This window comes from Macaca mulatta, chromosome 20 (genome assembly GCF_049350105.2).
Source record: "Macaca mulatta isolate MMU2019108-1 chromosome 20, T2T-MMU8v2.0, whole genome shotgun sequence".
Taxonomy (NCBI): Eukaryota; Metazoa; Chordata; class Mammalia; order Primates; family Cercopithecidae; genus Macaca; species Macaca mulatta.
The window spans coordinates 15,766,530-15,789,664 of record NC_133425.1 but is presented as its reverse complement, the minus strand read 5'-3'; the positions used below and the strand labels follow the sequence as shown (position 1 = coordinate 15,789,664).

General features: G+C 43.3%; 1 protein-coding gene across 16 annotated transcripts in view; it reads left to right on the top strand.

Moving 5' to 3' along the window:
- Window positions 1–23,135, top strand: part of PARN (poly(A)-specific ribonuclease) — a 207,667-nt gene that overhangs the window by 17,076 nt on the left and 167,456 nt on the right. For 12 of the 16 annotated variants that reach the window (XR_013412338.1, XR_013412339.1, XR_013412341.1 and 9 more), the window contains 7 exons: window positions 432–597; window positions 2,435–2,500; window positions 3,238–3,276; window positions 5,035–5,077; window positions 7,343–7,423; window positions 11,596–11,652; window positions 18,109–18,186. Coding sequence is in view for 12 of the 16 variants with exons in the window: in XM_077987107.1 (XP_077843233.1) it covers window positions 432–597; window positions 2,435–2,500; window positions 3,238–3,276; window positions 5,035–5,077; window positions 7,343–7,423; window positions 11,596–11,652; window positions 18,109–18,186 (530 nt within the window). In the remaining 4 variants the exon portion in view is untranslated. The remainder of the gene's footprint in view (window positions 1–431; window positions 598–2,434; window positions 2,501–3,237; window positions 3,277–5,034; window positions 5,078–7,342; window positions 7,424–11,595; window positions 11,653–18,108; window positions 18,187–23,135) is intronic. The other 4 variants (XM_077987102.1, XM_077987104.1, XM_028841067.2 and 1 more) reach the window with 2 other exon arrangements.

Genomic DNA, 23,135 nt, shown 5'->3' with positions numbered 1-23,135 from the left:
CTGGAACAGTCCAAGCCATTGCCATCTTCTGGGTATTCATACTTGTTCCCCTACCCGAAGGATTCTTCCCCTAGCTCCTTTCATATCCGACTTATTCTCATCCTTTGGGTTTTCCCTTACTTTCCTGATTATCTTGTCAGAAGTAGTTCCCTTCAGAGAAGGATGCATCAGCTTGTCACTGTTCATTCCTCAGTGCCTAATATAATGCTTTGGCAAAGCATAAGTGCCAGATAAATATTTCTTGAAAGAAGACTGAATGAATGGATGAATGATAAACACATTTCAAAATCACTTGCCTTTCTGTTCATTTTTTGAGATGTAGTTAAATATGGTAAATCTTTCCTGAGTAATTTAGACTCTTTGGTTTGTTAAACAAATTTTATGTTAGACAGTTACTTCTGCTAATGTGTTCTTTTTAAAATCATGCTTAGGAATTCCATATTTAAATCAGGAAGAAGAAAGACAGTTAAGAGAGCAGTATGATGAAAAACGTTCACAGGCGAATGGTGCAGGAGCTCTGTCCTACGTATCTCCTAACACTTCAAAATGTCCTGTCACGATTCCTGAGGATCAAAAGAAGTTTATTGACCAAGTGGTGTAAGTTCCTAAACTAAAACTAAGCATGCATTGTGTGCTGTATATTGGGGCATGACAGGCATGTGTATCTCAAACCTCTGCTTTGCAAACATAGTATACACACAGGTGTGACGTTGTGAATGGCAGGATGTAATTGTGGCATATTAAAAAAAATTTTTTTTTGTTTTATTTTTGAGACAGTCTTGCTCTGTTGCCCAGGTTGGAGTGCAATGGTACAATCCTGGCTTACTGCAACCTCTGCCTCCCAGGTTCAAACAATTCTTGTGACTCAGCCTCCTGAGTAGCTGGGATTATAGGTGTGCGCCACCACACCCAGCTAATTTTTATATTTTTAGTAGAGCCGAGGTTTTGCCATGTTTGCCACGCTGGTCTCGAACTCCTGGCCTCAAGTGATCCGCCCGCCTCAGCCTCCCAAAGTGTTGGGCTTACAGGCGTGAGCCAGCGTGCCTAGCCGGCATATTCAAATTTGTGCAACAGCAACAAATTGTAAATAGAGTTCCATGTATTGTACTTGGATTTGCTACATGTCACTAGGCACAAGATTTCAGTACATGGGCAGACCTGCATGGACTTTTTTTTTTTTTTTTAATTAAATAGAGACGGATCTCACTGTGTTTCCTGGGCTGGTGTCAAACTCCTGAGCTCAAGGGATCTTCCTGCCTCGGCCTCCCGGAGTGCTGGGATTATCGGCCTGAGCCATTGCCTGGCCCCTTTTCTTGTTTTTTAAATGCTAATCAGCTGACTTCTAAAACTTGCATGTACTGAATACCTGACAGCCACTGTCCAATGTCCTTGAAGGCAGAGTAGTGGATCAGGCTTATCCAGCTTGCAGCATGTCCATGTTCTCTTTGCTTGCAGTAAAGGTGCTGACAAGCAGATATGATCTTGGACAAGTGTCTGGTCTTGCTTAGCTTAGTTGTTGGTGTAACCATTTTACTGGGAAAGTCAAAAATTAAATCACTTGTACTGACGAGTCCTTGAGAAGTCACTAATTAATAACAGCAGTAACCCTCTTCCCCCAAAAATATGCCAAATAAAGCTTTTTTTGTTTCATTTTATTTATTTTTTGAAACAGGGTCTCACTCTGTTGTCAAGGCTGGAGTGCAGTGGCGTGATCACAGCTCACTGCAGCCTCAACTTCCCAGGCTCAGGCGATCGTCCCACCTCAGCTTCTGAAGTAGCTGGGACCACAGTTACACTGCACCATGCCCAGTTAACTTTTAACATATTTTGTAGTGAGGGACTCTCAGTATATTGCCCAGGCTGGTCTCGAACTCCTGGGCTCAAGTGATCCCCCCCAACCTCGACCTCCCAGAGTGCTGGAATTCTATGCCTAGGTCAAAATAAAGCATTTTTAAAAAAGTCTTTGAACTAAAAGTTATAGGGTAATTTGGTAGAATTACATTGTCACACATTCTTATATTTATTTATTTATTTATTTATTTTTTTTTTTTGAGACGGAGTCTCGCTTTGTGGTCCAGGCTGGAGTGCAGTGGCCGGATCTCAGCTCACTGCAAGCTCCGCCTCCCGGGTTTACGCCATTCTCCTGCCTCAGCCTCCCGAGTAGCTGGGACTACAGGCACCCGCCACCTCGCCCGGCTAGTTTTTTGTATTTTTTAGTAGAGACGGGGTTTCACTGTGTTAGCCAGGATGGTCTCGATCTCCTGACCTCGTGATCCGCCCGTCTCGGCCTCCCAAAGTGCTGGGATTACAGGCTTGAGCCACCGCGCCCGGCCACATTCTTATATTTAGACTGTTTTTGGTTGTGATTATTTTCTTGGTTGATGACTTAATTCCTTAAAGGTACTGATGGTCATGGTCTATTCTAATTCTTCAGAGAGAAAATAGAAGATTTATTACAAAGTGAAGAAAACAAGAACTTGGATTTAGAGCCATGTACCGGGTTAGTTGTCCTGAACATTTCTGCGTGTTCTTTTTTCGGAAAGGTAGATGATTTGTGGCATTTGATGCATCTAGTCTTTTCAAAACACCTTTATAAAGGGTCTTATTATTATTGGTATGTTCTCAAGAATTAAGCACTAACTTTAGCGTTACACAGTGGGGATGACTGTGTATACTGAGACACTGAATGAATGCTTTGTCCTATACCTGGAGCGGAGAAAACTGTTGTGCAACCTTGACTTTCAGTTATGCCCAAGAGTGGCATAATTACTTTGGCCTTGAGGAGTGCTTAGTACATGAAGGCTTCAGAAGAAAGAATTCACTTTCAGGCTACTTCTACCCTTTTAATTTCTCTCTGCATTTAAAAAACATTAGCATTTCAAAGAGTCAGTAACGTGATTGTCTTTTTCCTTTTACTTTGTGAGGAGCTTCACAAAAGTATTTTAATGCGTCTGTCTACTTTAAACTCTCTTTATGCAGCCGCAGGAAGCAATATTTTGATTAGACAAGAACTTCTACCTCTTCAATAAAAGCAGTATAATATTAAAGAAAATTTTAGAAGACAAGTGATGAGGAATTCCCCCCATGTCAAATAACCTGCCTATTTTTGTTTGCAAATTACCTGTCAGTTCTAATGAAGTCTCTTTTTAAAGTGAAATCCTTCTCAACAAATGCTTGATCAGTTTGGATTTACTTCTAATGAACCAAAATCAATACCTTTTTTTTTTGTTTTTATAGGTTCCAAAGAAAACTAATTTATCAGACTTTGAGTTGGAAGTAAGTATTTATATTGTATGCAGGAGCTCTTTGGGGGACCCAGGATTTAAAGACTAAATATAATCTCTTAGCTCTCATTTCCTTTTTGAAATTCTGCGGTTCTCAGTGATTTGACCCCACCAAGTTCCCCTGCTTTCTTAAGTTGAATACTCACTTAATTTTCTTTTGTTACTGTTTTTTAACAGATGCTTGAAGGCTTCTTAAAATAATTATCACTTTGGTGCATCCATTAAGCTATGGATTGGTAGTGTTTTTGTCCTTTGGGGGTATACAATGAATATTTGTTTCAGACCTGGGAAATACTCAGATGAATGCTTTTGGTAAAGCAAGAGTTCTTAACTTAGGGTGAGACTATGGATGGGTTTCAGGAGGTCTGTGAATCCCCTGAAATAACATCCAGACGTTTGTGTGTGTATTTTTCCAAGGATGTTTCCCTTGGTTTCCTTGTGTTTGCAGGTGGGTCTTCAATTCAGAAATTGAACATTGACATAGACAGGTGGACATTTCCATTTGACTTTGGGGACCTTGTTCTTCCATTGGAATCTACTGGTGACATGTATACTGGGAATATACTTTGAACACAATAGGAAAGGGCCGTTTAGTTTGCCCACACTCCTTTCCTGTCATGTCATCCTTGCAGCCTACTCCACCTGCATTCCACATCCTTCTCCTCGTTGGCTGATGCAAACTGTTAATACCATGCAAAACTACAGCAGATTTGACCATCTAAAACCTCCTCTTTATATGCCCCGTGCAATCCAAAAAGACTTTCAGGCCAGGTGTGGTGGCTCACTCCTATAATCCTAGCATTTTGGGAGGCCGAGGTGGGCAGATCACCTGAAGTTAGGAGTTCAAGACCAGCCTGGCCAACATGGTGAAACCCCATCTCTACTAAAAATACAAAATTTAGCCGGGCATGGTGGCACATGCCTGTAATCCCAGCTACTTGGGAGGCAAAGGCAGGAGAATCACTTGAACCTGGGAGGCAGAGGTTGCAGTGAGCCAAGACTGCAGCTCGGTTCTCCAGCCTAGATGGCAGAGTGAGACTCCATCTCAAAAAAAAAATAAATAAATAAAATAAAATAAGACTTTCACAATTTCAGTTAGGAAACATTTTTATATTTGGAAGAAAGATTTGACTCTGGTAATGAGTTGACTGTATTTTGAGATGTAGGACATTTTAGAAAATGCCTAAGTCCTGGCTGGGCGCAGTGGCTCACTCCTGTAATCTCAACACTTTGGGAGGCCAGGGCGGGCGTATCACAAAGTCAGGAGATTGAGACCATCCTGACTAACACGGTGAAACCCTGTCTCTACTGAAAACACAAAAGATTAGCGGGGCGTGGTGGTGCGCTCCTGTAGTCCCAGCTACTCTGGAGGCTGAGGCAGAAGAATGGTGTGAACCCAGGAGGCGGAGCTTGCAGTGAGCCGAGATTTCGCCACTGCACTCCAGCCTGGGCAACAGAGCAAGACTCTATCTCAAAAGAAAAAAGAAAGAAAGAAAATGCCTAAGTCCTAAAAAAATTAATTTGAAAGTCAAATCCATGTTTATGTGTTTACGAGCAAGGGTAAGGAAACATTTAGCAGCTGAAATGTTATAAAATAAATGTGCTGTGAAGTCTTCATTGTAGTGATAATTATTTCATAGTTAATAAAACTTACGTTACTTAATTTATAGCTGGATGGTTGCTTATAAAATATTTTGGGATTTAGCTGTCATTGACTCATCTACTGATACCATGTTTTTCTTTTCTTTAGGTATCCGAAAGGCATTCATGTGGAGACTTTAGAAACTGAAAAGGTAACCCCAAGAATTATCTAGCGCTAACATTAAACACATTCATTGTTACGCTGATATGGGTTTCGTTTTTTTTTTTTCTCAGGATCTTGCTCTGATTGCCCAGGCTGGAGTGCAGTGGGGTGATCACAGCTCACTGCAGCCTTGACTTCCTGGGTTCTGGTGATTCTCCTACGTCAGCCTCCCAGGCTGGGACTTCAGGCTCGTGCCACCATGCCTGGCTAATTTTTTATATTTTTAGTAGAGACAGCGTTTCGCCCTGTTGTCCAGGCTGGTCTTGAACTCCTGGGCTCAAACATTTTGCCCGCCTCGGCCTCACAGAGTGAGCCACAGCAGTGACCTGAGCCACTGCCCGCAATCCCTAGTGTGCTGAAAGTCAGAATTTGTACCTTGTCTATGCTTGCTATGAGCTGGGTAACCTAGGGTAAGTCATTTGACCTCTTTAAGCCTCATTTTCCTCTTCTGTACATTGGGGCTGAGCATGATAACAGTGATCTATACTTTCTCATAGCCTTTTTATGGTTATACTGTGGGTAAGCGGAAGTGATGCTTTGTAAACTTGAAAGTATACAAATGTTAGTTTGTATTCTTAGTATGGCAGAAAGCTATAATGGTACATGTGAAGAAATGGCTTCATGTTGCGTGGGTAGATAAAACTAAATTTTAGAATCCTGGTCGTAAGCATAGCTATTGTCTTGGGTACGCAGGGTACACTGATAGAATTGTGATGGATAGTGGGTGGCTAGTGGTGGGTTCCTTCTGCAGTGTTTGAATTTTATAATTGTTGTTGCTCTTAAGTCAGGTATAAAATTAGAGATTAAATAAAGTAGAAAAATAATCTTGATAGATGATTTATCTTTAGTGGACACAAAATATATATGAGGAAGAAAGCACTAGTTATCTGACACGTTGGCAGAAAATCCAGGGTTTTTTCTTACGTTAATACAACATATATGTGTAAGTTTTGTTAATGTTAATACAACATATGCATTTTACTTTAAAACTCTTCAGAAATCGATGTTCAAATGCAACATAACTTTTTTAGTATTTGTCATAGGAAATGTCTTATTCTCACAGTCTGTTGATATTTTTAACTGATGTCTGTTGGGTTGAATTAGTAAACTGTAGGAAAATGTCATGGAAACACAGAGACAAAATTTGGTTTGTAATGCATCAGCTCAACTTATGTTGGCATTTCAAAGTGTTTTCCGTTATATTTGGCTCATGAAAGACTGTAGTGACTGGGCATGGTGGCTCAGGCCTGTAATCCCAGCACTTTGAGAGGCTGAGATGAGCAGGTCATTTGAGCCCAGGAGTTTGAGACCAGCCTGGACTCATGGTGAAACTCTGTCTCTACTAAAAATATAAAAAGAAATTAGCCAGGCATAGTGGTACATTCCTGTAGTCCCAGCTCCTCAGAAGGCTGAGGTAGGAGGATCACCTGAGTCCAGGAATTTGAGGCTACAGTGAGCTGTGATCATGCTGCTGCACTCCAGCCTGAGCGATGGAAGTGATAACCTGTCACATACAAAAAGAAGTGTGTAGTTACAAAAATTATAACTTCTGGCTGGGCATGGTGGCTCATGCCTGTAATCTCTGCACTTTGGGAGGCCAAGGTGGGCAGATCACTTGAGGTCAGGAGTTTGAGACCAGCCTGGGCAACATGGTGAAACCTTGTCTCTACTAAAAATACAAAAATTAGCGGGGCATATTGGTGCGCACCTGTAATCTTGGCTACTCTGGAGGCTGAGGCAAGAGAATTGCTTGAACCTGGGAGGTAGAGGCTGCAGTGAGCTGAGGTTGTGCTACTGCACTCCAGCCTGGGTGACAGAATGAGACTGTCTCAAAAAAAAAAAAAAAAAATTCTAATGGCAGCAGAAGTCTGAATTTTTTGGATTAAGTTGCCTCTAGAAAATTGTGTATCTGTGGCCGGGCGCATGACTCACACCTGTAATCCCAGCACTTTGGGAGGCTAAGGCGGGTGGATCACCTGAGGTCGAGAGTTTGAGACCAGCCTGACCACCATGAAGAAACTCTGTCTGTACTAAAAATACAAAAATTAGCTGGGTGTGGTGGCACATACCTGTAATCCCAGCTACTCGGGAGGCTGAGGTAGGAGAATCGCTTGAACCCAGGAGGTGGAGGTTGCAGTGAGCCGAGATCGTGCCATTGCACTCCAGCCTGAGCAACAAGAGCGAAACTCTGTCGCCAAAAAAAAAAAAAAAGGAAAAGGAAAAGAAAATTATGTATCTGCTTTATGTCTTTTAGAAGGAGCGATACATAGTTATCAGCAAAGTAGATGAAGAAGAACGCAAAAGAAGAGAGCAGCAGAAACATGCCAAAGAACAGGTAATTGGGCTATGTTAGTTCTTGGGGGGTGAGAAATGGCAACATAAATATTGATTTATTCCTGTCTAGTTCAGATCATATGTTGGATTCAATTTAATGAATAATTTTCTTTTATAGAACAATTGAATTGGCAGAAAAACCTGGACTAGAATAAGGGGAAGTTAGGTTTAAGCATGAGACATAGCCAGCAAAGTGAGTCTGACGTCACTGTTGACCAGTGTCTACTTAAACCAGTCCTTGAAGAAAGTATTCTTGATTCTCATTTAGCTTGTGTGTCACTGCCCTTTAATACTGCCACGTCTAACTTCATGTATAGTTACTAGTTTTCCTTAAACCAAGTTCAGAGCACATGATCTGACAGATGAGGATGACATGCTTAGGTTGTGCCATTGGAACATCATCCTGCTTGCTATATGAAGAATGGTTTTGAGTGAGTAAGACTGGAGGCAGGAGACCAGTTAAGCTGTGGAGTAACCTAGCTAGGAGATGTTGGTGACCTGGCATAGGATAGTAAGTAGCAGTATAGATGGGATCTGGAGATATTTGGAAGGTAGAATCCATGGAATTTATGACTGGATGTGGGTGGTGGAGGAGGAAGGGGGAAGGAGGAAAATGCTTATGCCAGACATTTGCACAATGGGGTAGATTGCGTTCCGTTCACTTGGAGGAGTTGGCTGGAGTGACATTGGTCGGGGGAAAGGTGGAGGAGAGAGGAGTAGGTTTGCATGTGGATGAATGTCATGCTCATACGTACATTAGGCGGGGTCACTCCTGATTGACTCAACCAGTAAAGATACAACGACCCACTTTGGGAGACAGCATATTACCTGTACGGAGAAAGATGAGCAAAAGGTGCTGCCTGTGGTCCCTGTCCCCCATACTAAAAAGGAAAACGCAGAAACAAAAGGTGCCAGTTAGAAGCCAGGTACGGTGGCTCATGCCTATAATCTCAGCACTACTTTGGGAGGCTGAGGCAGGTGGATCACTTTGAGCTCAGTAGTTCGAGACCAGTCTGAGCAACATAGTGAAACCCCATCTCTACAAAAATACAAAAATCATCCAGGTGTGGTGATATGCACCTGTGGTCCTAGCTACTTGGGAGGCTGATGCTGGAGAATTGCTTGAACCCAGGAGGTGGAGGTTGCAGTTGCAGTGAGTTGAGTTTATGCTACTGCACTCCAGCTTGGGTGACAGAGTGAGACCTTGTCTTAAAAAAAAAAAGAAACAGTGCGAGATGATTGCAGTGTGTGTTGTGTGATGTGACTTCACTTAGGAACCAGTTCTAGGCCACAGCTCAGGGCTTTGGTATTCTGCAGCTCTCTTCTGAGAAGACGAGGCAGAGAGCCTCACACGTCCTCAGAATCCAGGAGGCGATGAGGAACTGTTTCATGACAGCCTCCCAGGAGTGACAGGCAAGGGGGTGGGAGCTGGCCTCATAGCTGCTCCTTAGAAGCCTGTGCCTCCCACTCTTCCCTCCTGATGTGTTCTGCCAAGATGCAGATGAGTCTGTAGCCAAGACGCAGATTAGCCTTTACCTGCATGACCTGTTTTGATACATGCGAGGCCACCAGGGCACCATGGCGTCCCCTAGAGTGGAAAAAGACGTTCCCCCAGAGTGGAAAAAGATGTTCCATTCTGGTTTTGACCTGATGAGATTTTGGGTGTTTTCAGAACATGCAAGGGTGGATATCCTCTCAGCAGGTTTGTCAGTGTTGAGCACAGAAGAAAGGTGAGGGCTAGGCATGATTGTCATTGGCAGAAAGACTGGGACTGGATCAGAGCAACTGCGGAGTACATGAAGAATGAAAAGAGGATCTGGGACTGAATCCTGAGGATGAACAGCATTTAAATGATAGGCAGAAGTTGACAAAATGTACCAGGAGATTATTGTGGTACACAGCCAAGGGAAGCAGTGTCAGCTCCCATGTAGGGGTTAGGATTGAGACATGGCTGGATTCAGCCCTGGCAGTAGTTTTTTAAACTATAATTAAAACAGTTTTTCCTTATCTCTACTAAAAGAACAAAAAAATTAGCCGGGCGCGGGGGCATGCACCTGCATTCCCAGCTACTCAGGAAGCTGAGGCAGGAGAATTGCTTGAACCTGGGAGGCGGAGGTTGCTGTGAGCCGAGATCATGCCACTGCACTCCAGCCTGGGCGACAAAGTGAGACTCTGTCTCAAAAACAAAAAACAGAACCAAAAAAGCAATTTTTGTTTGTTTGAAACGGAGTCTCGCTTTCAGTGACATGATCTTGGCTCACTGCAACGTCTGTCTCCTGAGTTCAAGCGATTCTCCTGCCTCAGCTTCCAGAGTAGCTGGGATTATAAGTGCCCGCCACCGCTCCTGGCTTTTGTATTTTTAGTAGAGATGGGGTTTCGCCATGTTGGCCAGCCAGGTCTTTAACTCTTGACCTCAGTTGGTCTGCTTTCCTCAGCCTCCCAAAGTGCTGGGATTACAGGCGTGAGCCACCATACCTGGCCCAAAAAAACCAATTTTTAATTGTGGTAAGATACACATAACAAAATGTATTATGTTAACTATTAAATGTACAGTTCACTGACATCAAGTACTTTAACATGGCTGTGCAATCATCACCACCATCCATCTCCAGAATTCTCTTTATCTTGCAAAACTGAAACTCTGTACTAATCAAGCAACTCACCATCTCCCACCCCAGACACCCCCCCCCCTCGGCAACCACTACTCTACTTTTTGTCATATGAATTTGATCACTCTGAGGACCTCATGTAAGTACAGTATTTGTCCTCCTGTGACTGGCTTATTTCTCTTAGCATAGCATCCTCAAGGTTCACCATGTTATAGCATGTGTCAGAATTTCCTTCTTTTTTAAGGCTGAATAATATTCCATTGTATGGCTAGACTACATTTTGTTTATCCATTTGTTTATGGACACTTGGGTTGCTTTTGACTATTGTGAATAATGCTTTTGTGAACTCAGGTGTGCAAATACCTATTTGAGTCCCTGCTTTCAATTCTTTGGGATATATACCCAGAATGGAATTGCTGGGTGATATGGGAATTCTTTTTGGGATGAACCTCCATACTGTTTTCCTTAGCTGCTGCACTGTTTAGCATTTTCATCAACAGCACACAGGTTCCAGTTTCTCTACATCCTTGCAAATACTTGTTAGTCTTGGGGTTAGTTTTTTGTTGTTGGGTTTTTTTTGTTTTTTGGGTTTTTTTTTTGAGATGGAATTTTGCTCTTGTTGCCCAGGCTGGAGTGCAATAGCACGATCTCGGCTTACTGCATGCAACCTCCGTCTCCCGGGTTCAAGCGATTCTCCTGCCTCAGCCTGTGGCATAGCTGGGATTACAGGCATGCAGGACCACGTCTGGCTTATTTTTTATTTTAGTAGAGATGGGGTTTCACCATCTTGGTCAGGCTGGTCTCGAACTCCGGACCCCAAGTGATCCATCTGCCTCTGCCTCCCAAAGTGCTGTGAGCCACCGCGTCTGGCCAGTGTTGGGGTTAGTTTTAAGGAGGTGAGCAATTTCAGTGAGCATGAAGCCAGAGGACTGGGAACACCTGGGAATTAAACTGGAGAAGTCCTTCAAGTTAGCTTTGATGAGATAAGTAGAAGGGGCGGTAGTCTGAGAAAGCTTAGAGGAGGGGAGCATTTTCAAGATAGGAGAGACACTGAGCCAGTTTCAACACTGCTGGAAAGAATATAGAAGAGAAGAAGGTGGGTGGGAGAATTTTGTAAAAATGTATTTTTCAAGGAAAAAAATCAGGAATTATGAAAATGCTTGATTTGATCAGTTAACTGCCAGATGGGTTTCCTCAGAATTGCATGTGTTACTGAGTTTAGCCTGCAGGTGGCGACTTTTTAAGTTAGTGTTTTTAAGATACCTTGAAAGACTTGAAAATGTTAAAGAATTCAGTGAAGTGATGGGTAAATCCTAAGCATTGTTATTTTAGTAACTAATGAATAATTTTCCATTTGTTCATTCTACTTTCTAAAATAGAGGAAAAGTATGTGCGTAGATCATTTTAGATGCAGATGTTTGGAAAGATAGGCACAAAGCACAGGAAACTAAAGCTATCTAACTTGATACAAAATTTCAGTGTCTTTTTTTCGGGTAGGTTTTTAATTCATTCACATAAGGAATATTTATACATCAGTAATACTTGTATATATTTTTTTAATTAGGAGGAGCTGAATGATGCTGTGGGGTTTTCTAGAGTCATTCATGCCATTGCTAATTCGGTAAGTGAGCCAGACTTTTTAGCAAGATTGCAGAGCATACTATTTCAGGTGAAGTATCTAATTATCATTGCAGATTAATCATTTCATCTCATTTAGAATGTTTACCTGGTATGAAGGAAGAAGTTAGAACTTCATCAAGATAGACTATTGTTATAATGCACTTGGTGAGACATTATTGCTAAATTATATTCAAATCAATTTTCAGAGAGCCTTGCTTGAAAAATGCCTAGGAGGGTTACACTATGTTGTCCTTATATGACTACATGGAAACCAAGTTATTCTCAAAACCAGTAAGAAGTCGAATAAGAAAGTAAGGAATAAGGGGAGAAACAATAGATATTTGACTGAAGGTGTTTTGTTCCCTAAGTAGAAGAATCTAGACGGTAAAAATAATGATGTCTTTGTTTATGCTGCATAAATGTAATTGAATCTTATTCTTAATAATATTTGATACGTTTTAAAAAGATATTGGCCATTTGTGTAAATGTTCTAGGGGACTCTATGATAGATATGATGGGTGTTTTTCCTTGCTTTGTGAGGCCTTTCTGAAAACAGGTGGCCGGGCATAGTGGCTCATGTCTGTAATCCCAGCACTTTGGGAGGCTGATGCGGGTGGATTGCTTGAGCTCAGGAGTTTGAGACCAGCCTGGGAAACGTGGGGAAACCCCATCTCTACTAAAAATACAAAAATTAGCCAGGTGTGGTGGTACATGCCTGTGGTTCCAGCTACTTGGGAGGCTGAGGTGGGAGGATCACTGGAGCTCGGGAAGTCAAGGCTGCAGTGAGCTGTGATCATGCCATTGCACCCCAGCCTAGGTGACAGACTAAGATCCTGTCTCAAAAAAAAAAAAAAAGAAAACAGGCATCCACATCTTGTGCAGGTAAACTGGGTCATGCTGCTGGTTGTTCTAGACAGACAACTTGCTTGGATGCTAAATTGCCTGTAGTCTAGGACATTCTCTTCTTTGAGCACAGCCCTTGGAGAAGGAATCATCTTGTACCTTAGATGCTGAACTTTGCATCAGGGAAGCTTTAAGGCCATAGAAACCCTCTCAAAGTTTCATGCTGTCTCACTGCTGGCTGCAGGCTTGTAAACACAGGGGCGCTGTAGGGGAGGCCCCCCACTGTCTTCATTCCGGAATAAACAGAGGTTTACAGAGCCTTGTAAAAGAAGAGGGTTGGCTCAAGAGGACCTCTCTCGCTCAAGTAAGTGGGGCGATTAAAGTCTAATAGAAAGTTGGATAGATCCAGATAGAAACAAAGCTGTGAGCCTGTTCAGCAGTGGCTGAGATTATAGGTATCCAGAAAAGCAGAATTGAGTTTCTGGTTCCATTTGCTCATGTTGTGCAGTCCTTGCTAGCAGACTTCAGATAAGTGATGGTTTTGATTCAGGCGGGCCCTAAAATTCAGAGATATGGAACATCAGTTGGTTTTGAGCTCTTCTGTAGCCATCATGATAATTTAGTCAGCTTTTCTGAGATTGGACATTTGTTTGCCTTACACACATTCAGATACCTTAGTTTGCTGTACCTGTTTTCTTTTCTCTGACATCTTTCTTCTACAGAATATTCATAACATGTTGCTGACCTTTGGTAGTCAACATCCCAAAGCATACTACAAAAAAGCCCTGTTTATTAGCAATCTGGACATTTAAAATTTTTGAGTCTTCAATGAAAGTTGACTAAAATAAGATGCATAAATCCCATACCTTAAATATGTATATTTTTTGAGCTGGAGCCTCACTCTGTTACCCTGCTGGAGTGCAGTGGCGCGATCCTGGCTCACCACAACCTCTGCCTACCAGGTTCAAGCAATTCTCCTGCCTCAGCCTCCCAAGTAGCTGGGATTACGGGTGCCTGCTACCACGCCTGGCTAATTTCTGGTCTTTCACCATGTTGGCCAGGTTGGTCTTGAGCTCCTGACCTCAAGTGATCTGCCTGCCTCAGCCTCCCAAGGTACTGGGTTTACAGGCGTGAGCCACCGTGCCCGGCCCTATAACTTGGATACTTTTGAATGATATTGATTGCTGTTTTGTCAGAAGTCCCCCAGTTGAAATTTGTCTCACATTTTCTAATGACTGATCTGAGGATATATGGTTTGGCAAGAATACCACAGAAATGATGGTTCATGATGTTGTTGTTTTTTTTTTTTTGAGAGGGAGTGTTGCTTTGTCGCCCAGGCTGGAGTGCAGTGACGCGATCTTGGTGTACTGCAAGCTCCGCCTCCTGGGTTCACGCCATTCTTCTGCCTCAGCCTCCCGAGTAGCTGGGACTACGGGCGCCCACCACCACACCTGGCTAATTTTTTGGTATTTTTAGTAGAGGCGGGGTTTCACCATGTTAGCCAGGATGGTCTCAGTCTTCTGACCTTGTGATCCACCTGCCTCGGCCTCACAAAGTGCTGGGATTACAGGTGTGAGCCACCGCGCCCTGCCCATGATGTTGATCTTGATCGCTTGGTTAAGGTGGTGTCGGCTGGATTTGTGTTCTGTGAAATTAACTTTATAGTTAACAAATTAACTATATCATTAAATTATAGTTAAATTAACTATATAGTTTAATTGACTTTATAGTTTATAAATATCTTAGGGGAGATACTTTGAGACCATGAAAATCCTGTTTTCCCCCAAACTTTGCCTATTAATATTATCGTCTATCAGCATATCTTTCCTGCAGTAGTTATTACTGTGGTATTCTGATGGCAAGTTTCTATTTCCTTCGTCCTTTCTACATTTGTTCTTGGAATTCTTCTATAAAGAAAAAAATGGGCTGGGCATGGTGGCTCAAACCTGTAATCCCAGTACTTTGGGAGGCTGAAGCGGGCGGATCACTGGAGGTCAGGAGTTCGACACCAGCCTAACCAACATGGTGAAATCCCATCTCTACTAAAAATACAAAAATTAACTGAGCATGGTGGCACACACCTGTAATCCCAGCTACTTGGGAGGCTGAGGCAGGAGAATCGCTTGAACCTGGGAGGCGGAGGTTGCAGTAACCTGAGATTCCATTGCACTCCAGCCTGGCAACAAAGTTGAGACCCTGTCTCAAAAAAAAATTGGGGGGAAAAGAAAAAAATGTCTTTTTCCCCTGTTTATTTATGTACTTACTTAATTTTGAGACACAGTCTCTCTCTGTTCCCCAAGCTGGGAGTACACTGGGAGTACACTGGCTCACTGCAGCCTCCACCTCCCAGGCTCAAGCGATCCTCCCTCCTTGGCCCCCCGACTAGCTGGGACTAAAGGCATGCGCTACCACATGCGGCTAATTTTTTATATATATTTTTTGTGGAGAGGAGATCTTCCCATGTTGTCCAGACTGGTCTTGAACTCTTAGGCTCAAGCAGTCTCCCCCACCTCACCCTCCCAAAGTGTTTGAGTTATAGGCATGAGCCACCACACCCAGCCCTTTCCTGTTTATTTAATTGTTTTTATGTATATGAGTATGAGCTCAGGGATTTTTTTTATTCTACAGATTATTATCTAGTGTTTTTGCTGTTTACTTTGTTGCTTAAATTGTACCACCTTTGACCATTGGAGCTTCTTTGACTTGGCTCCTGTGTCCTTTGAACAAGCACCCTGTCCTTTTCTGAGCATTTCCTTGCTTTCTGGTATTCTTGTAGTTTCTCTGGCTCAGTTGTGGAATGAATGACTTCTCCATGGAGCTTTGGTCCCTTTTAATGGGGAATGAAATTTAGAAACCAAGATCTGGCCCTAGGTTACTGCTGTGATATTATTGCTTCTAAGCCCTCTCACTGGACAGAGCTAAGAAGCATATGTATGTAGACCTAGGCATGTACACACACCGCTATATTTCTGTGTCTCTCTGTGTATGTATGTGTGTGTGGAGCTATATAAATGTGTATGTAGCTGGGCATGGTGGCTCAACCCTGTAATCCCACACTTAGGGAGGTCAAGGCAGGAGGACTGCTTGAGGCCAGTAGTTCAAGACCAGCCTGGGCAACGTGGGAGACCCCGTCTCTACAAAAAATGTAAAAATTGACTGGGTGTGTGTCTGACGCCTGTAATCCCAGCACTTTGAGAGGCCAAGGCGGGCAGATCACGTGAGGTCAGGAGTTTGAGACCAGCCTGGCCAACATGGTGAAACCCCGTCTCTACTAAAAATACAAAAATTAGCCGGTGTGGTGGTGCCACCTGTAGTATCAGCTACTCAGGAGGCTGAGGCAGGAGAATCTCTTGAACCTGGAAGGTGGAGGTTGTAGTGAGCTGAGATTGTGCCACCGCACTCCAACCTGGGCAACAGAGCAAGACTGCATTTCAAAAAAAAAAAAAAAAAAATTAAAAAATTAGCCAAGAGTGGTGGCACATGCCTGTGGTCCCAGCTATAGGGGAGGCTGAGGTGGGAGGATTGCTTGAGCATGGGAGTTTGAGGCTGCAGTGAGCCATGATGGTGCCATTGCACTACAGCCTGGGCAACAGTGAGACCCTATCTCTAAATAAATGTGTGTGTGTGCGCACGTGCGCATGTGCGCATGGGTGTATCCACGCCTTTATACCGATACCTCAGATTCCAGTACAATACCACATGACTTATTTTTAGCTTCCTCTCTTTTCTTATTTGTGCCTTCTTTCTCAACAGTGAGAAATCCAGTTCCTTTTACTTCCATTATGTTTATTTGTTTAAACCTGGTATACACATAAAATAGCTTCAGAGCTACTAACCCATACCTCGTGAGAAGTACATTTATTGATGAGATTATAACACTTATGATTTATGTGCAATTCTTTTTGTTTTTAGCTTTACATTATCTAGTCAAGATGCTCTTTTCCAAGTTAGTTTGTTTCTTCTTAACCTTCAGTATGATTATGGTAGTCGTTTATAATACAGTTTGGTTCATTTCTTAGTGTTTGCATTCCATTTGGGGTTGCCTGCACATCTTTTCTGTGGTTTCAATCAATGTTCATTATTTTAGCTTAGCATAGGTATTCAGAATGTACAACAATACTGAGCCGAAAGGACAGCTTCTCTGTTAGATTTGGGAGATTTTGTGTAGGATTATTTCAGATAATGTGTAGTCCCATGAGTCAAGCAGTGTTACACTGAAGGTCCTTTGGGACATAGTAAAAAGCTCCATCGTGGTAACCTGATTTTTTTTTTTTTTTTGAGATGGAGTCTGGCTCTGTCACCCAGGCTGGAGTGCAGTGGTACGATCTCAGCTCACTGCAACCTCTGCCTTCTGGGTTCAAGCCATTCTCTTGCCTCAGCCTCCCGAGTAGCTGGGATTACAGGCATCTGCCACCACACCCAGGTAATTTTTTGTGTTTTTATTAGAGACAGGGTTTCGCCATGTTGGGCAGGCTGTTCCCGAACTCCTGACCTCAGGTGATCTGCCTGCCTTGGCTTCCCAAAGTGCTGGGATTACAGGCGTGAGCTACCATGCCTGGCCCCTGATGTTTTATGTTAAAAATGGTGTCAACTGGCTGGCTAAATCTAAGTTGATGTTGCATTTTGGAAGTTTAATTTTTGTCAAAATGGACTAATTTGTTGCACATATAGCATAAGACAGACACACTGTCCATTGCACGAAAAGGGCTGCCAGCGCATATATTGTATTTCAGTTGGCTGAAAGGCAGTGACTTTTAATGGATACGTATTTAAGAACATACCCCATGAATTTTGACATAATGATATAGGAAATGCAATTCTGTTTAATATAGTTAGAAATTAGTTTTTTTTACCTTTTAGCATTGGTATGAATGTATCTTTTAAAATAAATGGGTTGTTTTAAAGGATGCAGCCCTAAAATTTGTGTTTAGTTTTGTTCCCAAATTATTTGACAGTTTAAGGGAGTCAATGCTTTCAGATTTTACTGTTTTTTTTTTTAGACAGATTCTCATTCTGTCACCTAGGCTGGAGTGCAGTGGCACAATCTTGGCTCACTGCAGCTCTGCCTCCTGGGTTCCAGCGATTCTCCGGCCTCAGCCTCCTGGGTAGCTGGGATTACAGGCATGCACCACCACACCTGGCTAATTTTTCTATTTTTAGTAGAGATAGGATTTCGCCGTGTTGGCCGGGCTGGTCTTGAACTGCTGACCTCAGGTGATCCACCCACCTTGACCTCTGAAAGTGCTGGGATAACGATCGTGAGCCACCATGCCCAGCCCAGATTTTACTTTTAAAAAAACTTTTCAATCAAAATTTCACTACTTCTGATGCATGAGGGTGGCATAATTAATAAAAATTCAAGAAAAAGATCAGTGACATCAAAGTCATTTGGAGCTTTCACTTTGCCTTCTGGAGTTAACATTCCAAAATGGAGGAGGAATGAAGCCAGCTCAAATTTGCTTATTTGTACTTTGTTTTTGTTTTTGTTTTCGTTTTTTTTTAGTGTGGAAAGCAAGTTTAGAACAAAGTCCTCTTGGAATCTGAACTATACATCCTCAAACCCCAGTATAATTTTGAATGTACAAGTCTTTTTTCTAACCTTGACTTTCTTTAGGGAAAACTTGTTATTGGACACAATATGCTCTTGGACGTCATGCACACAGTTCATCAGTTCTACTGCCCTCTGCCTGCGGTAAGTGACCTGTTGGTCTGTGTTAAATATTAGCAGGATGCTTTTTATCTGAAAAAATATTATGATGCTTTTAACTGAGAAACTGTCCTCTACTTGGGTGCAATTTCCTTGTATGCAGCATGTTCCCAGACAGAATCTTATGTGCTCAGTTGCACTTTTTTTTTCCTTGAGACGTACTTTTGCTCTGTTGCCCAGGCTGGAGTGCAGTGGCGCAGTCTTGGCTCACTGCAACCTCCACCTCTCGAGTTCAAGCGATTCTCCTTCCTCAGCCTCCTGAATAGCTGGGATTACAGGCACCCGTCACCATGTCCAGCGAATTTTTGTATTTTTAGTAGAGATGGGGTTTCACCATGTTGGCCAGGCTGGTCTCGAACCCCTGACCTCATGATCCGCCTGCCTTGGCCTCCTATAGTGCTGGGATTACAAGCGTGAGCCACTGCACATGGCCACAAGCTTTTTTATTAAGGGATCTTCAGTCACTGCCATTGCCAGAGAAAGATTAAACATTTGTTTCATCGTCTTAATGCCAGTAGTTTGCTCATTTAGTGCTGGGCAGGGATTCCCAGGCCACAGGTGTGGGCTGCTAGTTTGGTCCTGCTAAAATTAGACATAGCATGGCCATTGAAGATAAGTGGTGGCAGCTGAAGTGAGTCCAGTCCTACAGAATTCTTGATCGTCCCTGTTAGGCTGCTTCCCTTAGATTCTCTGCTGACCTCAGTAGTGCTTTTTTCAGTCTTTGAGCCAAGTTGCCTTGGTTGACCAAAGCACAAGATGCTTTGGTTCCCCTACTGGTTCTCCCTCTTCTGCTCCATACGATGTGCGTGGCCTCACGTTACTTGTCCCCCGCCACTCTGTGCTCCACTCTCTCTTATTTCCTCTTCATCTTTTTTTGTCTTTTAGTGATCTCACTGACTTTACAGCTTCAGCTGTAGACACCAACATCTTTATCCCCAGCTGTGGTCTCTTTTCAGATCCAGGTATACATTTCATGCTGGACTCCAGAAATCCCTACCTGGATAGCCCCCACACTAAGTGTTGTATTGAATTGACATGGCTCAAATGAGATATTTCACTTGTACTTCTTTTCTTTTTTATTGTCTCCAAACCACTTCTTTCTCCTCATCCCATTACCATAAGTGATTCCCAGTTACCAACCCTGTTTTTAGCATCAGTTTTGACTCTAGCTGTCCCCAGATCTGGTCATTTCCAACATCCTGACAATTTTATCTCCATGCCCTCTCTCACATCTGGTTTCTTTTCTTTTTTTCTTTTCTTTTTTTTTTTGAGATGGAGTCTCACTCTTTCACCAGACTGGAGTGCAGTGGCATGATCTCGGCTCACTGCAATGTCCGTCTCCTGGGTTCAAGTGATTCTCCTGCCTCAGCCTTCCGAGTAGCTGGGACTACAGGCGTGTGCCACCACGCCCAGCTGTTTTTTTTGTATTTTTAGTAGTGACGGGGTTTCACCGTGTTGGCCATGATGATCTCAATCTCCTGACCTTGTGATCCACCCACCTTGGCCTCCCACAGTGCCAGGATTACAGGCGTGAGCCACTACGCCCAGCTGATTCTTTTTATTTTTGTTGCAAGCGTTCTCATTTCTCACCTTGGAATTTAGCAAATTCCAGGCAGTATTTCCTGCCCCCTTCAACCTTCAGCCCATCCTTTAAAATAAAAGTTGGCAAATGTTTTCTATAAAGGGCCACATAGTAAAATATTTTCAGCTTTCCAGGCTGTATAGTTTCTGTCACAATTCTCAGCTCTGCCATTGTAGCCCCCAAATGCCATATAATATGTCAACAAATGGGTGTAGCCGTGTTGCAATATAACTTTATTTAAAAAATAATTGGTGGGCTGTATTTGGCCTGTGGACCATAGTATGCCACTGGACTAATCTTTTTCTTTTTTTTAAATAATTTTTTCCCCCATATCTTTTTTTTTTTTTTTTTTTTTTTTGAGACAGTGTCTCAGTCTGTCGCCAGGCTGGAGTGCAGTGGTGCAATGTCGCTCACTGCAACCTCCACCTCCCAGGTTCAAGTGATTCTCCTGCCTCAGCCTCCTGAGTAGCTGGGACTACAGGCATGCACCACCACACCCTGCTAATTTTTTTGTATTTTTAGTGGAGACAGGGTTTCACCATGTTGGCCAGGATGGTCTAGACCTCCTGGCCTCGTGATCCACCTGCCTTGGCCTCCCAAAGTGCTGGGATTACAGGCATGAGCCACCGTGTACGGCCTTCCCCATATCTTTTTAATAAAATAGAGACTAGGTCTTGCTCTGTTGCCCAGGCTGATCTCAAGGTGTTGGGCTCAAGTAGTCCTCCTGCCTCATCCTCCTGAGTAGGTAGAACTATAGGCATGCACTACCATGCCCAGCTAAAAGATTAATTTTTGTTACTTCTGGATTGGAAGGCACCCGCTTGAGAGTTCAGTCTCACGTATACATCTGCAAACCTTCAGTTACTTCACATTTCTTAGGTCCCGTTGTTCTGTCAGCATTTTGATTACCCTCCTTTAAAAGAGTACAATACAGACCAGTCATCAGTGGGTCAGTTGCTCCCCTTGTATTTCTGAAAATTTAGGTTGTCTTCACTTTTTATGACAGCTCTATCACCTTCTAACACATTTTAGGACTCAAAGACTTCATAGTTGTGGGTCTCAAAACAAGTGTGACAGGCGTGGAATTGCATTTCTTTTTTTTTTTTTTTTTTTTTGAGACTGAGTTTCGCTCTGTGGCCCAGGCTGGAGTGCAGTGGCGTGATCTCTGCTCACTGCAACCTCCACTTCCTAGGTTTAAGTGACTCTCCTGCCTCAGCCTCCTGAGTAGCTGGGATTACAGATGCCTGCTACCATGCCAGGCTAATTTTTGTATGTTTAGTAGAGACAGGGTTTCACCATGTTGGCTTGGCTGGTCGTGAACTCCTCATCTCAGGTGATCCACCCGCCTCCGCCTCCCAAAGTTCTGGGATTACAGGTGTGAGCCACCGTGCCTGGCCCGGATTGACATTTCTTAAGTCTAATGAGCTAATGTTTATTTTATGTCACCCACCACACTTCTGTTTTTTTTTTTTTTCTCTTTCCCACTTTGTTTTTTTTTTTTTTTTGAGATGGAGTCTCACTTGGTCACCTAGGCTGGAGTGCGGTGGTGGGATCTCAGCCTCCTGGGTTCAAGTGATTCTCCTGACTCAGCCTCCCGAGTAGCTGGGATTACAGGCGCCCGCCACCATGCCTGGCTAATTTTTATGTTTTTAGTAGAGACAGGGTTTCACCATGGTGGCCAGGCTGGTCTTGAGCTCCTGACCTCAGGATCTACCTGCCTCTGCCTCCCAAAGTACTGGGATTACAGGTATGAGCCACCGCGCTAGGCCTGGATTTGCATTTCTTAAGTCTAATGAGCTAATGTTTATTTTATATCACCCCACTTCTGGTTTTTTTTCTTTTCTTTTTTCTTCTCTTTCATACCTTTTTTTTTAAGATGGAATCTTACTCCGTCACCTAGGCTGGAATGCAGTGGTGCAGTCTCGGCCCACTGCAACTTCCGTCTCCTAGGTTCAAGCGATTCTACTGCCTCAGCCTCCTGAGTAGCTAGAATAAACAGGCGCCTGCCACCATGCCCAGCTAATTTTTGTATTTGTAGTAGAGATGGGATTTCGCCATGTTGGCCAGGCTGGTCTCGAACTCCTGACCTTAGGTGATCTGCCTACCTGGGCCTCCCAGAGTGCTGCGATTACAGGCGTGAGACATTATGCCCAGCCATTTTTTTTTTCTTTCTTTTCTGGGAGAGTGTCTTGCTCTGTCACCCAGGCCGGAGTGCAGTGGCGCGATCATGGCTCACTGTAGCCTCAACTCCCCAGGCTCAAGTGGTACTCCTACCTCAGCCTCTCGAGTAGTTGGGACCACAGGTACATGCCACCTCGCCTGACTGTTTTGTAAGTTTTGTAGAGACATGATCTCACCATTTGCCCATGCTGGTCTTGAACTCCTGTGCTCAAGAGGTTGGCCCACCTCAGTCTCCCAAAGTGCTAAGATTATAGATGTGAGCTACCACACCTGGCCAGATCACCCACTTCTTATTGGCCAAGTAGATCAAAGTAGCAGCTCTTCTCTTGACTGTTTAACCTTTATTATTTATTTATTTATTTATTTAGTTAGTTAGTTAGTTTTGAGACAGTCTTGCTCTGTGACCCAGGGTGGAGTGCAGTGGCGCCATCTTGGCTCACCACAACCTCTGCCTACGGATTCAAGTGATTCTCCTGCCTTAGCCTCCTAAGTAGCTGGGATTATAGGCACCTGCCACCATGCCCAGCTAATTTTTATATTTTCGGTAGAGACGGAGTTTCACCATGTTGGCCAGGCTGGTCTTGAACTCCTGACTTCAAGTGATCCACCAACCTGCTTTGGCCTCCCAAAACTCTGGGATTACAGGTGTGAGCCACCACGCCCAGCCTGTTCATTTATTTTTTGAGACAGAGTCTCACTCTGTCGCCAGGCTGGAGTGCAGTGGTGTGATTTTTTGGCTCACTGCAACCTCCCTCTCCCAGGTTCAAGTGATTCTCATGTCTCAGTCTCCCGAGTAGCTGGGTAAGGTATATGCCACCACATCTGGCTAATTTTTGTATTTTTGTATTTTTTTTTAGTAGAGATGGGATTTCACCATGCTTGCCAGGCTGGTCTCAAACTTCTGGCCTCAAGTGATCCACCCTCTCGGGCTTCCAAAGTGCTGGGATTACAGGAATGAGCCACCATGCCCAGCCCTTTTTGATCTTTAAAGCAATGAAGTTATCAGGAAGGCAAGAAGAAAATGTATTTAATTCTGTGCTTCTAGGTGTTTTGAATACTGAGTAGAGCTTGGCACTAGAAGGCATTAAATATCGATTTAATGAATGAAGTATCTCCCGACTGCCAGTTTTGTAATCTTCTGATGTATGGCTCCGTTTCTGTCGCTGAACCT